Below are 14,936 nucleotides of genomic sequence, written 5' to 3' on the forward strand. Positions count from 1 at the left end.
GCATTCACATCATGCAATTTACAGCTTACTAAGTAAAGGCCTAAAGGTAGCCTGTGTGTATAGACAACATATAGTATCCTGCGACAAGTCTGCAACTGAAAATTTTCAAATTTAAATTCCGAAATTTCGCAGTTGGTTTGGCTCCTTCTTCAGAGGTGAGAGGTGGCTGCGGTTTGCGTGTTTACGTGCGGAGAGGAAAGACGGAATGAGGCGCTGTGAAGGGTGCGTCCCAATTCCTACCGCACCCTTCACTATGCCGCACCCTTTACAACACCACATTCCTTCTTTCGTCCCCACCATGCACTTAAACACGCCAGTCGCAGTCGCCTGTCACCCTTCGAGAAGGAGCCGAGTCTGCTCCGAAACTTTGGGATTTAAAATTATAAATGTTTTAGTTGCAGATGTGTCGCAATTTACCAAAGTTATCCATCCCAACAAGACAGGCAATTCTCTCAAATCGTTTAGTTTTCACACAGGTAAGTACCTTGAACCCTTAACGCAACAGAAGTAGATGTGGCTGCATTGCGTCTTGCTCAAGCCATTTCCTAATCGCATCACAGGAGGAAGAAAAGAAGCCGATTGATTGACCAGTTTTTAAAGTTTCAACCTGAACATTCTTTAACGGCTTAAGATTTCAGTGATTCTACTTTACTCTTTCTGAAAACAAACCGCTCTCTTTGTGTGTCTTCCAGTGCTTGGAATATCAGCTATTATTTCAAGTATCGTCCTCGGCGTGTCTGGAACGATCTACACGGCCCTTGTGAGTGTGTTCTTGATTTCTCCTTTACGAGGGTTTTGCGTGGCTGGAATTCGAACTAAACCGATTTTAACGACAGGCGCGATCATGACGGGAAACTGAAAAGGCAGAGTTCCGCGCCATGCTCACATATAGGTTTGACAGCGAGAGGACACCAATGTTGTTACCCTAAGTAGATATCTTGTCTTATATTCATAACGTAATGTTAGGAACGTGTTGTAATTGCGCTGCATGTGAGTCTGACCCCTTCTGGTGGCTTGTGACATAGCAACGCAGCAAGAGCATTTAACCCCAAAAGATGTACCCATGGCAGCTTCCTTTTGCGCTTGTAAGCGCAGTGCAGTGGATATATCAGGGATACTTTGAGAAGCCGGAGAGCGCTTTGGCGTAAGGAGAACAACGACGTTAAACACGAGGCATATATCAAAGGCGGTTATGATACGCCTAATTATCATCCTCACATCACGAGTGAGTAAAAAAGCCTGAAATTGCGTCGCTTCTAGATTGTCTTCATTGCGCATATTTGGCCAAAAGGCGTAAAGAGGCTGTTCGAACTTTACTGAAAATTACGTATGATCAGTTCTAGAAGTACTTTGGTTTGGGCTAGTTGGTTCGTAGCCATGTTTGAAACCGAAATGGCTCGAATGGCACGAGGAGAAGACGGTGCGTAAAGCACGATCAGTTGTTCGCTTTAAACCCGTAGCATTTGTCCGTGTTGCTCCGGCTCCCGCCCCGTGGAGTATACCACTTTTGTCCCGATAGTACAAAATGACCCTAATCCATTTTTATTAACATAGGTGTCATTGGAAGAATTAAGGAATAGTAGGTTGAAGAAAAAGCGTTCACATGCTGTGCAGCTGTCAAAACAAATGCAGCACACCTGGAGGCAAAACTACATGCCTGTTGTGCCCACTGAAAGAGGTCGCGGTTATTTTCAGTTACACGGAACAAAATTAACCAACAATCAACCTGGCGTACCTGCATCTTGTAAGCTGCCCCTAGCTCTCTCAGCTCGGGATGTATTTGGGGAGATATGGGACAGGCCTTTGTTTCGCAATGCCAACACAAATGCAATTTGTCAGTAAAACAGAATGAAGCATTCAGTACGGCGTACACTACGCTGAAGCAATTTAAATCGCAGCCATTTTCGTTTTCAGCTTCGTGTAGAACATTTTGTATTCAAGGGCTGTAATTAACTACGAAAAAACACCTGCCACGTCGACTGTCTCGTGACATTTTATCAATAAGCATGCGATAGAAAAAATGAGGGAAATATTGATATGAAGTAGTGCGGCTCGCCAGAAGCGCTGAGTCAAACGTATGTACGTGTCTAGAACGTATGTATAATCTACCGGGCCCATTACGCGAAGACGTGAGCAGCTTTAATTCCCTATGGGCGGTAAGCCAACACATCAACGAGCGAAAAAATGCGAAGAAAAGTTCTCGGTTTAAAACTCCCTGGCGACACCATGCACTCATTAAATTCAAGGCACGCAGCCGTAAATACGCGTTGGTGCCCCAAGGTTATCGGATGATGTATCACTAGGGAAGAAATATGAATAAGAACATCACACGGAAGTAAATATGAAAGGGGTTTTGGCATGTTAAGCCACCTTATTTCTTGCGTAAATTTTTTTCACTTGTTCGCTTTCACAGCGTTATCTTCCATTTCAAATTGGATTTTTTGTGTTCTTCTGTATTTGAAATACTCGTGTCGATTGCAGCAGGAAAATGTGTTGCGTGTAAGTGCTCTGGACGGTCTTCGTATGAACCCGCAAGGAAACGAGCTTTGTGATAAATACGGAGGCGGTAAAGAAAACCTAACAGTGTGAAGTAATAGATTCAGGATGTGCATTCCAGAATTTAAAAAAAAAATATGTACAAATGTATTTGTTCTTTCCGCTTTTATTTGTGAAGTATGTGCATGCTGCATATGCGTGCACTCAGGGGGTAAAATACTTTAGTGCGTACGTGTATGAAGTATGGTTGTGGTTTATGGGGTTTAACGTCCCAAAGCGACTAAGGCTATGAGAGACGCCGTAGTGGAGGGCTCCGGAAATTTCGACCACCTGGGGTTCTTTAACGTGCACTGACATCGCACAGTACACGGGCCTCTAGAATTTCTCCTCCAAAGAAATTCTAGCCGCCGCGGCCGGGATCGAACCCGCGTCTTTTGGGTCAGCAGCCGAGCACCATAACCGCTGAGCCACCGCGGCGGCTTGTATGAAGTATGATTTGCGTATATATTTGTACTGTAGTGCGGCAATTTCTGCAAAAAATAATGTGAATATTTACAATCTGTAAATAGGAGATAATTCAATTTAATGAGTACTGATATTATGTAGAAACATTGCATACTTGTACCGAAAGACGCGGGTTCGATTCCGGCCGCAGCGATCTAATTACGATGCAGGCGAAATTCAAAAGGCCCGTGTACTATGCGATCTCAGTGCACGTTAAAGACCCCCAGGTGGTAGAAATTTCCGGAGCCCTTCAATTTAGCGTCCCTCATAGCCTGAGTCGCTTTGGGGCGTTAAACCCCAATAAACCATAAACCAAACCTTAGGCGGCGCCACATGCGACGTAACGTGACAGCTATGTTCGCATCTACGGAGAGATGGCAATACACGCAACCGAAATCTGCGCATCACCGTCACAATCACACCCCTGCCGGACTAGTCGTACTCAACGAATGGCGCCATTTTCCCAATACCGCGAAAGCCGTACCGGCTGCATTATTTCCGACAAATTTGACAACGTCGATTGAAAGCAATACACTCCTTCGAACATGATGTAGGTGAAGAAACATTTTATCCTGGAAAATATCTCCTGTCCGGACTCGCGAATGCGTCGTACATATGCTAACAGACGGAAAAGTTTTATGTTTAAAGGGACCGACCCAGCACCGACAGTTGGCCCAATGGGGGTATGCTCATCTGGTGTTTTGAGCCTCACGTTTAAGTATCAACTTATAAGGACCAACTCTCCGACAAGCGGAGTTTTATGGGAGGAAGCCCACCCCCCTCTACACACACACAAAGAAAAAATAAGCTCTTTTGACAAGCTTCAGTGACTCTTCCTGAAAAGAATAAGGAAGTGTACGTTGGACAGTGAAGTAAAAAAACAATTAAAATTCCCAGCCCGCAGCGCCCAAGGCACAACGGGCAACAAAAGAATGATATAAATTAGCATGGAGAGCTAAAAAAACTGGTTTACAGTGCCTTCCTCGTAACAACTCTTTATATATACCTTCTGCTATATATATATATATATATATATATATATATATATATATATATATATATATATATATATATATATATACACGAACGAGAACAATGATTCATTTACGACGTTTCGGCCGGGACCCCACTTTCTTCTGGTACGAAGGCCGGCCCCGGCCGAAACGTCGTAAATGAATCACTGTTTTCGTTCGTGTGTCCCTTTTCTGCATTACACATTACTTGTGATAATCAATATGATGAATATGAATATATGATGACTATGATGATGATGAATATATAAAAATGAAGCCCGCAGCTCATAAAAAACAGCGAGGGCTTAAGAAATAATGACATGAAGAAAGTGCTGGAAATCATTCATTAGACCCGTCAAATGAAGGTTGAAGTGGGGAAACGACAGAGGGGACAGTCCAGGAGGGGCCGAAATAGGGAGAGCCTAGGCTGTAGGGATAGTTAACCGCGAAAAATACAGAAGAACACAGGAATAACCTTTACAAGATTTGGCTCATCTCATCCTTCGCAGACACTTTCACACACTTCAAGGTGAAGTAAGTTTGGCCATGGAACAAGCGGCGCACCAAGAGAACGGAGTGCGTCCAAACGCAGCCTCAACGCTGTTAAAGACGTGCGCCGTTCGAGACGAAGCCCGCCCTGGGTTCCTGGCACCAGTACCACTGTGTAGCACTCGGCCGAGTTTTATTCGCCAGCCTTCTGGGGGACTGCCAGGACTGTGTTAACGTGCACAGGCACATCCTATGGGAAGAACTCTGGAGTGTATGATTATGCTGGACACACTCCTGGAAGTCGTACTTCCAGTGCTGCATTCGGTCCACTCGTTATACTTGCAACATGTAAGACATGAGGATCAAGACCAGTGTTGCCACTTCAACTGCACGTGATGACTCCGTCTACAGCTGATGACTCTAATACCAACAACAATCGCTTACACCGATTGTGAAATCAACAGCAAATGCGTTGCAATACAATAACCTGTCAGCGAAGCCAACATCCGGTCTATAATCTTAGTGCGTGTTACAAAAGGCGGCTGCTGAGACTTCCTCGAGAGATAGAGCTCACCAATAGTTGCAAGGTCGTTTTGGGCGCTCCATATATGGTCAGGGTCCTGACAGAGGTGCAGAGATAAATTTTAACATCTCTTGATCCGGAATGAGGCAGTCAACTCGCTCGAAAACAAAAATTACGAAATTGTTTACACAGCAGTCATCACCTTGAGGCTACGGCAGCGTCCTCTCTGTTAGTGCCATGTGATGGTGTTATTTTTCTGTTTATTTCCGGCATTCGTGTTCTTCGAGGCAGCGTTTCTAAATGACCCGAAGGCTTTTCTTTCGTAACAATTTGCTCAATATGTCATGGGCGTACGTTTCCGTAGAGTAATATTATGCGCGAAGGTGCGAGCTAAGGGATCCGCTGTTTGCGTTTTCCGTCGTGTTATTGTCTTGGATTGAGCGTGCAATGCTTTTCCGGCCGCATGTGTGCAGTAATATGCCCGTTCTCTGATTTCCTGATGTTGCCTGAGACAGATGCCATCCAAAGAAGGACAGACGTATGGCAAGCGCTGCCCTCATCATATTCTTTTTCTCGCTATTCGCTGAGATTTATTTATGTTTAGGTCTACGCCGAAAGCCATAAACCTCGTGAAATGTTTCAAGCTGGGTTTGAAAAAACACGGAAGACAGTGAATATACGAGGAAAAGAAATTGGATTATAATACATCATTGAGAAACAAGTAAAATATAGCAGACTATATGAGCTCCTCAAACTTTCCTTGGAAAGTGCAAGGTCTCGATGAAATATATGGCGATGAGATCTAGTCCGTCGCTTACAAAGACACATCATGCACTCAATAGGGCTGAGGTTACCGCAAGTGAGGTGTAACAAATGGCTGTGTCGAAAAGTTCGTCCATGTACAAGGAGCTGGTATTGGCTGCAAGTACTACTAATTAATCAAAAAATGACAACTTGACTTCATTCTTTAGCACTTCTTCCACTTGTTTTTTTTTTATTTCGATCGAATTTACGGGTGACCAACGCATCGCGATCTATTCAGCGGTGATACGAAAGCCGATTTTCTGTTGTTGTTTTTTAAATCCCTGACAACTTTGGAATTATGCTCACGGGCTGGCTTTGTGGATAAATATGACATTAATGGAAGTGTAGATACTGAAGAACAGTTTCCACAGACAGGCCGTTTTTTTCTCTCTGCAAAATACTTAAAAATGTAGGCAACACATAAGGACGCGCTATTTCAAACGCATAAGGTATAGTCACAGCAAGGTGTGGGGCCTCCAGGGTGGCTGTGCGCAAAGTAGAGTGAGTGCTATTAGGTAACGCGTTTGTTATCACTGTTGGCGTAGGGGCAAGTAGGGGCCGGCACAGAACCATAGGCCATGAGAGACTTCTTGCAACAAGCACCCGAGGCAACGCTCAACTGCGACCAGAGTAGGCGCTGGAATTGCCTCAAGATACTAGCGGCGATAACCGGCAGACCATGATCGCTCATGACGATTCCACCGGTTCTTGCACGCCGCCAAGATGTCAAGGTCGCAGTAAGCTTGTTCGGAAGTCTAAAAAATCTTGCAGCGACATCACTCAGCACGAGGTGAATACTAAAGCTTTGACCTCAACCATTTGCTAGGCGACGCACGAAGATGGCTGAGGCCACCTAAAGGAAACTTTTTAAAAGCGACAAGCATCCCGAAACTCGACGGCATTGCTTTTGAAGAAACCAGAGAAGCACTTTCGCCATCATTTTGGAAGCCAACTAACTCCACTCCGGCCTGGCCATTGTTGCGAAACATTTCGGCGGTGCCAGATCTGATCGTACGGATACCTTCAAAAATGACCGAATTTATTCTTTTTCTTTGAGTGATGCTTGCTAATGTGGTTGGCTCTGAGTTGAGAAGCACTCATTTGCGGCCGAAGGCGGCAGACACAACGCATTGAAGCATTAATCTAGGCATAGTAGCAGCGTCTCAAGGGAACTTAACAAGGTTGTTTTGCCTAGACGGCCCTTTAATTGCTACCACGCTTAAAGCGTTAGGCGAAAATATTGGCAATTATTCGCTTGAAACTGTATTTTTCTCTTTCGTTCAATATTTAAGCCACTCTGATAATTCATCTGTTTCCTAAGACCGGGGTCCGAATACTGCAAACTGTACAGGGGTGAATAACTTTCGGCCAAGACTATCATTTACAAGTTGGTTTACTCACGGGCCGACTGGTTATAAGTGATGGTATAAAAACAAAATTGGACCAAATGTAGAAACTCCGCCCTAAGAGGCTCTGCATTCCAGCTCAAAAGTCTGCCGCACTGTTGTAGTAAAGTACTCTCAAGATCACAATGTTTTAAACAGTACACATCCTGCGTATAAGCAAGGGGTGCGCATGTATGAATTAGAAACTGCCAACTTGAAAGCCTTGTTCGATACTTACAATTCTCCAAGCTGCCTGGCTATGGAGGCGATAAGACGGGGCATGGTTAGTGTTGCGTCAGCGAAAAACGGCGTGAAGGAATGAAAATTAAACAGAAAAGTTATGCGAAGGAAAACAGCGCAAAAAACAGGGAGGTGAACGGCTACACGAGCGCTACGTCTGTGCAGTCGTGTCACGTTCCTTTCCTTTGCGCTGCTTTACTTCAGTTACCTTCATGCACCAACTAGGGCGTCAAAAAGGCCCATCAGGAAAGGTATGTTTTGGGACTCACCCTTTCAACAGCCACCTCCCAATCGAAAATCTGGCTGCGTTCACAAAGGCGATACCATGTTGTGTTGGCACACCTCCATCTTTCCTTACAGTGATGAATATATTGAACTCTTCTCAAAGTATTGATCAGCGTAAAAATCGCGTGAAAATAACGTAAGTTTTTCGACTGTTTTGTTTTCATTTCGACTTTTCTCCGTAGGGAGGACTTCGAAGCGTCGTATGGGCGGACTGCGTTCAGGGAGCAATCATGACCGCCGCGCCCTTCATCATAATAGGAAAAATTGTGTACGACTCGGTACACAGCGAGGTTCCTCTACGACCACTGACCGACTTCAACACGACGTTCTACTTCTGGGAGTAAGTTATTGGGCCTTCCTAAACCTCTAGTTTTCAATGGTTGCTTTATATTTTATGTGTTACCGTAGCGGCCAAACAAAAAAGTAGCTTTTATGATATAGTAGCTTGTTTACAAAGACTACTATTATACGACTACTAGGTGAGTAAAATATAATGTCAGGATGAGGTGCTAAAATACTAGTTAGGAATGAGTAGGTCGGTTCTTCGCTAATTACACAAAAGTGCAATTAACAAAAGTGTAATTTCACAATTACACAAAAGTTCCACGTCGTGGGGCCATCCTCCTCTTATTCCTTCCTTCCTTCCTTCCTTCCTTGCTTGCTTCCTTCCTTCCTTCCTTCCTTATTTCTTTCTTAGTTCTACATTTCAATTTCTTCATTTCCTTTCTCCATTTCCTTCTTCCTTTCTTTCCTTCCTTGTTTTCGTATTTCGTTACTGTTTTAATATTTATTTCTTGCTTCCTGTATATCCTTGTTTCTTTCGATCCTTCATGCTCTCTTTGTTTTCGGACCACTTCTTTATTTGCTTCTTTTCTTTTGTTTATTTATCTCTTTTTCTGACTTTCTACCTCTACCATTCCGCTCGCTTTTTTCTTGTTTACTTTACCGCTTTTGCATGCGCTGTTTTCTTCCGTGGTGGCGCGACGGACAGAGTAACGAATGTTTTATCTCAGCACGTTTGAACCCGATAAAAAATGGTTATTTGCCAGAATAAAACTCATCAAGACAGCACGAATCGCATGAAGTTTAGATCGCGATCACTCAAGTGCACGCACTACCCAATCTAATTACTGAACGCGTACGAGATTCCAGTTCTTGTTCCCTTTTTGCTTTCGTCTGTGTCCCGCAGGACCAGCTGGGATTTGACAACCGACGAGACCGTGTGGGCGGCCGCAATCGGAGCCCTGCCGCTGCACTTGGTGAGGCTCGGCCTAGACCAGATGATCACGCAGCGGTTCCTGGCGGCCAAGTCAATGCGTGACGCAAGAACGTACGTATACATGCCACAAGAGGTAATGAAAGGAGCGCACAGAATAGTTTTAGCTTGCAGTTAATGTGTATACAGCGACTATGTACCGCTACCATTTGTCGCCAACAGCGCATTCGCATATGTAGCCCCGAAAGCCCAGGTGCGCCGCACCTGGCCTTCGTGATTACGTTCAGTAATGGTCCAGCTGTTAAGTGTTGTGGTGGGGCATTTGTAACCCAGGGATTAGCCCTTCTGCCACTTGCAATGCTTCCGGACTTCAGAAGGTTTCAGAATCACAAGGTTTTAGAGCGGCACCAGCTTTTACCCCTGCAACCGGCAGCCAATAGTTCATGAGCAGATTGTCCTGAAAAGCGAGAGCCAAAGCAACAAGTAAAGAAGCTGCATTAGCTTTGGGCAAATGCTCAGCTTGCATGCATTATTGCCGTGTAGTTCACAAGTGATAGATAATTCTAGCGCAAAGGGGGATGAAGTACTAATTGGTCACATTAGTGATTTTATGGTTTATGGGGACTTAACGTCCCAAAGTGACTGAGGCTATGAGGACGCCGTAGTGGAAGGCTCAGGAAATTTCGACGGCGTGTGGTTCTTTAACGTGCACTGACATCGCACTGTACTCGGGCCTCTAGAGTTTCGCCTTCATATGATATTCTACCGTCATGGCCGGGATCGAACCCGCGTCACTCGGGCCAGCAGCCGAGCACCGTAACCACTCAGCCACCGCAGCGGCCCTGTCGGTCGCATGAATTATTACTAATTGGTCGCATTATTGAGACACCATATAATTTTATGCACAGTGTCGTGGAAGTATATTTATTGGAATAGTCTTATAAAGATGCGGACTGAAATGTGCAGATGACCAAAGAAGGTTCAAGTAAAAAACATTTTATCGTAAGCGCTAATGACATCGGTAGCAATAATGACGCGTCCCTTTAACTCCCTCCTCATGACGTCACGTCATGGTTCATGTGGAATTTTCACGCAGTTTATTGCGGCATGCATCGCATAAGGAATATCATGGGAGCAAAGTTAAGAGACGGAAAGACTGTACCGTGCACTCAGAAAACATGCACGAGTTTGTTAACGATATCCTAGATCAAATGTAGAAGGTAGGGCATGCAATGCGAAACCGCAAACGGCGATGGCAAACAGTGAGACAAGGACAGGTAAGATTAGGCAGTTTGCAGGAATAAGGTGGTCGCAGCTAATAGCCGGACAGGAACGCTTGGAGATGAGCACGACAGGATTTCGTCCTTCAGTCGACTTATCTAAGCTGGCTGTGAAAACGATGATGAATGGCAGACCAAACGATGCGCTATCATGCTTTGTTCCTATTTCTCTTTTTTTCTCTATTTCTTTCAGAGTTGCATTTTTCTGTATCGGCATCCTATCGTTTTTCTACGTTCTCAACGGAGCGACAGCCTTGTCCATCGTCTTCTGGTTCAGAGACTGCGACCCGCTTCTTTCTGGAAGCATTCCTCGCTACGAGCAGGTAACGATGGAGCTATTGTCATCTTTACACACGGCTGCAGCACAGAATGATGCCTGTTTTGTTGCCAATCCGAAGTTGACATCAAATTGAACTGTATACTATAAAGTTATTGCGTTAGTCATATACCGCAAGATTTCGTTACAGCAACCATATCCGCAGATCTTCATTCGGCGGGCTTATAATTTTTGTGCTATTAACACTTTGGTAGCGTCAGAAACGTCCACCATTAGTTTCCCATGACAATTTAATTACTCAATTCGAACGATGGATAAACTTCAAAAGAAATATTGTGCTCCGTACCGGAAGAATGAACAATTACCTTCAATATTTCTATAACAATATATCACACTATTCCACAGTCGCCTTGCAATAAAAATTGATGTCCAGGAATCCTGGATTTAACAGCAGGTGAAATCAACTTCGAAACTTTCAGAGGAAGCTGCCATAATTTCTTGTTGCAGCTGAACATAAAGTTCACGACAATGACCATGCGGAAGTTGTTTGTTGCTTTTGTAGTTTCAGCTGCTGATATGAGCGCAATAGCTGTGCAGAGCAAATTTTTATTAATGCCGAAGCATTAGAAAGATCTGTGCAAGCATAAATGGCAACCATCGCCTCGCTTGGCACGTCGCAATACCAACTTTAGTATGCCACCTCGAATATGAGGAACTTTCGTGTGTCAACCTAGGACATAACGAACTTGGTGTCTGGACCTCGGTTATAACGAAACTAATTGTGCCACCTAGGATATAACAGACCGAGGATTGCCTAAGAGGTTTTTCGCAAATTGAGCGCTTGATTGCGGCTAGGGCTTGGCCTATCTTGAGTTCACTGAATTCAAATAGGATTCGATAAGGACCTCAAAGATGTTTCTCTACCAACAGCCTGCAGCAGCGGCTGTCAGTGCAGCCTTTTCAGGAGGCCTCATTCTAGTGCTTTTTTTCCCTGAAATCATTCACACTCTACAGACACAGATATTTTTTCGCCAATATGTTGCGTATAGATAAGTGTGAAAATAAAAAAACAAGGATGCGAAAGGTACACAATCGTCGTGAATGCGAAACACAAAAAGAAAAGACCGCCTGTCGAGGAAACGCAGTTTAAGACAGCAGGCTGTTGTTGGTGTCGGCCGTTCATTACAAGATATGTGAGTGCGCAAGCACAAACCAACGACGGCAAGCGTAGCCAACGAACGCAGACCTTGCATACTGAGAAACAAGCCGTTATGAAATACTATCGCGTAGATGCACGGCGATAAATATGTGACTGCCGGCTGTCATCTCTTTTTCTTGCAGATCGTCCCGTACTACATCAGCAAAAGCGCGAGTGCCCTGATGGGGATTAGGGGTTTATTTCTGGCTGGAATCATTAGTGCGTCTATCAGGTAAATGGGTATTGAAATAACATAAGTTCCTGCGCCCGGAAGTCTTAAAAGTACAGCTAAAGTTTGGACTAGTGTTTTTTTGTGCATATTTGGATGATTTCAAAGTTATTGTTGCAAAACCGTCTAGAAACTCTACTGACGAGCGAAAGTGTCATTAATTGGATGCATAAAGCAGATGGCGTGCAGCAATCCACACACCTGTCGATCCCTTGGAACTGCCCGGTGCAAAGTATGCCTTTACAGTATGCGCAGTGGCAAAACATAATAGCCAGGAAGATCTGCGTATGTACAGGATGAGGTTAAGTTGTTAGCACCGCATTGATGTGTCGACTTTTGTCGTCATGTGCTAATGCAGTTAAACGTTTTGTTTAGTCGTATCGGTATGAGTAAAAATTCGAAGGCTCGAACTGCACCAAACACGGTAGCCGTGGCTCCTGGTTCTCTTCACTTGAAGGTGCTTCAAGGAGCGATGTCACAAGATGCCAATGCCTCCCCCCCCCCTACCTCACACCCCCTCGAATCTAATGAGACTTTGTTTCCGTGAATAACTACCATTAGGGTGAGTTTTTTTTAAGACAAAGGTTGATTATTAATTCTGAAAAGAAAAACCCACTTCTTTTCCCCCTCCCAAGCTCTGCATTTGCTATCCGTTAATAGATCCCTGAGTAATCCGTCGCTTGAGAGACAAACTCGCAGACTTGCTCAGTGATGTACGCGCATTCCCCCACTCCAGTTAAACGAAAATACTTTTGCTGCCCACTATATCAGGTGAACTCTTTCAAGATGTCGTACAGAGCAAAACGTGGCAGCGAAGATAAACCACAAAGTTTCATACCTTCCACTAAAATTGTAGAGTTATCCTGTTTTTATGCTTTTTAGGGCATCTCACTCTGTTACGCTGGGGCAAATACTAATACCGCTAAAGCACGCCCACGTCTGATCCTGATCAGGTTGATTAAAATCGAGCGCAATAAATACTATGCGTAGGCAAAAGAAGAATTTCTTCCACGATTAATTGCGATGACCCTTTATACTAAGTGGGCGCCCGCAGCAGGATCAAACAATTCGTTCCGCGTTGAGCAGCTACTTCTGCTACCCTCGGTCACAGGAAAATTTGAAAAGGCCAACTGCTAAGTTGCCTAGCTGGCGCCTGGTAGGCAATCTGAATACATTTCGTAGTTTTCTACTAGAAATTGCTTTTCATTTAGAGTTATTTTCATCAAAACCTCGTAATAGAGAAGACCATCATTTGAGTTAAGTGGTTCTGGTATTGTTTGTTCCACTTCTGCTTCGTAGCACGATATCATCCATAGTGAATTCCCATGCTGCTGTCCTGTACGTAGACATCGTGTCCCCGTACATCAACATTCCGGAAAGAAGATCAAGCCTTGTGATGGCATCTCTTGGTGAGTGCAATATTATTCTATGTGAACACAAGTAAGCCCTGTATACGGATGTGGAAGGTGTCAGCAATTTAATGATGTGGGGAACGGTTCTGTGCTTTGTTGTGCATTGAAGAGTGCATTGGACATCAAGTTACGCCCATTAGACATGTGAGGTGTAAGAAAACGACCAAGAGTTTTTTTTTACATATGTCTCGTTTTATGCGCCCTGTCTTATATACGTGCCAGCACCGACTCTCTATGTTTAGTAAAGTATCTTTCTCGAATCCCATGGCCCAGCATATTTTCTTAAATTACAGCGGCTGGAAGTGGCACAGTCATGACTCTCCTGGGCCTTCTGCTGCCTTACATTGGATCTGCCGCAAGGGTGAGGGATGCAAAGCACTGCTCTTTTACTGCGTGCTGTTTTATACTAATGAAAACAATAACGAGTGTTTCACCTAAGATGTACTTCAATTTTTAGAAATTGGCTTTTTTAGTTAGAAGACCGCTTTTTTTCTGGCACAGCATTGTCAGCTGTGTAGCGCATTCGAATACTGGTTAAGGTGTGCTCACTGGCAGGATGGCTTACTGATACTGATTAGTCAATTTTATAACTCTTCCTCTTAGTCTCTTTATTTAATTGGTAGCGAGTACAACACCGTAAGTAATATCTATATCAGTTATTACAGTTCCGAAAGCGTACTCACGCTTGGCGCTGTTGCCGAACAAATTTCGCCTAAATTGCGCCAAAAGACATGCGCTTCGGTGAAGTTCGCAAGCAGCCAAACAACACATCTAAGCCGGTTACAAACATGCGTTAAGCGCGTTGCCCAAGACACACTCGATTCAAAGAACAATCCCATGTATTGTACTGAGGAGACATATTCAACTGGGGAGCAACGACACGTCTAAAGACGCTTGTTATGAAGGAAAACTAGACAGACAATCACTGTTGCATTCAAAGCATTTGTGAAACACACGAGTTTAGTTTTTGAAGGATTTCCTTCGAGAAAATTCTTTGAAAACCTCTCCAATGCGTTTACAGATATCATTTAGCAGCACGGTGATTGCTGTATTATAACATAAATGATTAGGAATCAAGGGAGTGTAGTTACTCTACTGGAAGACCATGCAACTAGGTACAGTATAATTAACCTGAGCAGCACAGCTGATCGGCCCAGTATTGGAAATGTATTGGCAAATGCCGATCCTACGAAGGACCAGAGTGAGACCGTCCATTACCAATACGGGGCCGGTTACCTGTGGTGGTCGGAAAAGTCATTAACGTATGTAACCGAAAAATTCTCCATTTCATTCTATTCCTTCTGACAGCCTGACCGGTGCCTGTCAGAGTCCTGTAATAACGTAGTGTTGCATTGAAGAAGGGAGTAATCAAAGTGGAAAACCTTCAGAAGTGAGCGATAATCATTTCAGAACCGCTATACTATCCCGGTCAATGAGATATTTGATGTAGATGGCTCCTATTGCTTTCTGTATACATTTTTAAACTCCAAACACGCAGACGTACACAGAAAACACTGAAGACGATGCCGACACTACTAGGTGCGCCTGCCCTGTCAGCCTCGTACTCAGGACTCGTCTTTTTTTG

The 14,936-nt window shown here is 44.2% G+C and overlaps 1 protein-coding gene across 5 annotated transcripts in view; it reads left to right on the plus strand.

Annotated features, from left to right (window-relative positions):
- The window catches only part of LOC149366204 (putative sodium-dependent multivitamin transporter), a 45,317-nt gene that overhangs the window by 5,934 nt on the left and 24,447 nt on the right, over nucleotides 1-14,936 (plus strand). For 3 of the 5 annotated variants that reach the window (XR_016283636.1, XM_089549422.1, XM_089549414.1), the window contains exons 5-11: nucleotides 693-760; nucleotides 7,922-8,079; nucleotides 8,929-9,069; nucleotides 10,429-10,558; nucleotides 11,854-11,942; nucleotides 13,239-13,348; nucleotides 13,645-13,712. Coding sequence is in view for 3 of the 5 variants with exons in the window: in XM_089549422.1 (XP_089405548.1) it covers nucleotides 693-760; nucleotides 7,922-8,079; nucleotides 8,929-9,069; nucleotides 10,429-10,558; nucleotides 11,854-11,942; nucleotides 13,239-13,348; nucleotides 13,645-13,712 (764 nt within the window). In the remaining 2 variants the exon portion in view is untranslated. The remainder of the gene's footprint in view (nucleotides 1-692; nucleotides 761-7,921; nucleotides 8,080-8,928; nucleotides 9,070-10,428; nucleotides 10,559-11,853; nucleotides 11,943-13,238; nucleotides 13,349-13,644; nucleotides 13,713-14,936) is intronic. The other 2 variants (XR_016283635.1, XM_089549440.1) reach the window with 1 other exon arrangement.

This window comes from Amblyomma mixtum, chromosome 1, assembly GCF_055824585.1.
Source record: "Amblyomma mixtum isolate Tamu chromosome 1, ASM5582458v1, whole genome shotgun sequence".
Lineage (NCBI taxonomy): Eukaryota > Metazoa > Arthropoda > Arachnida > Ixodida > Ixodidae > Amblyomma > Amblyomma mixtum.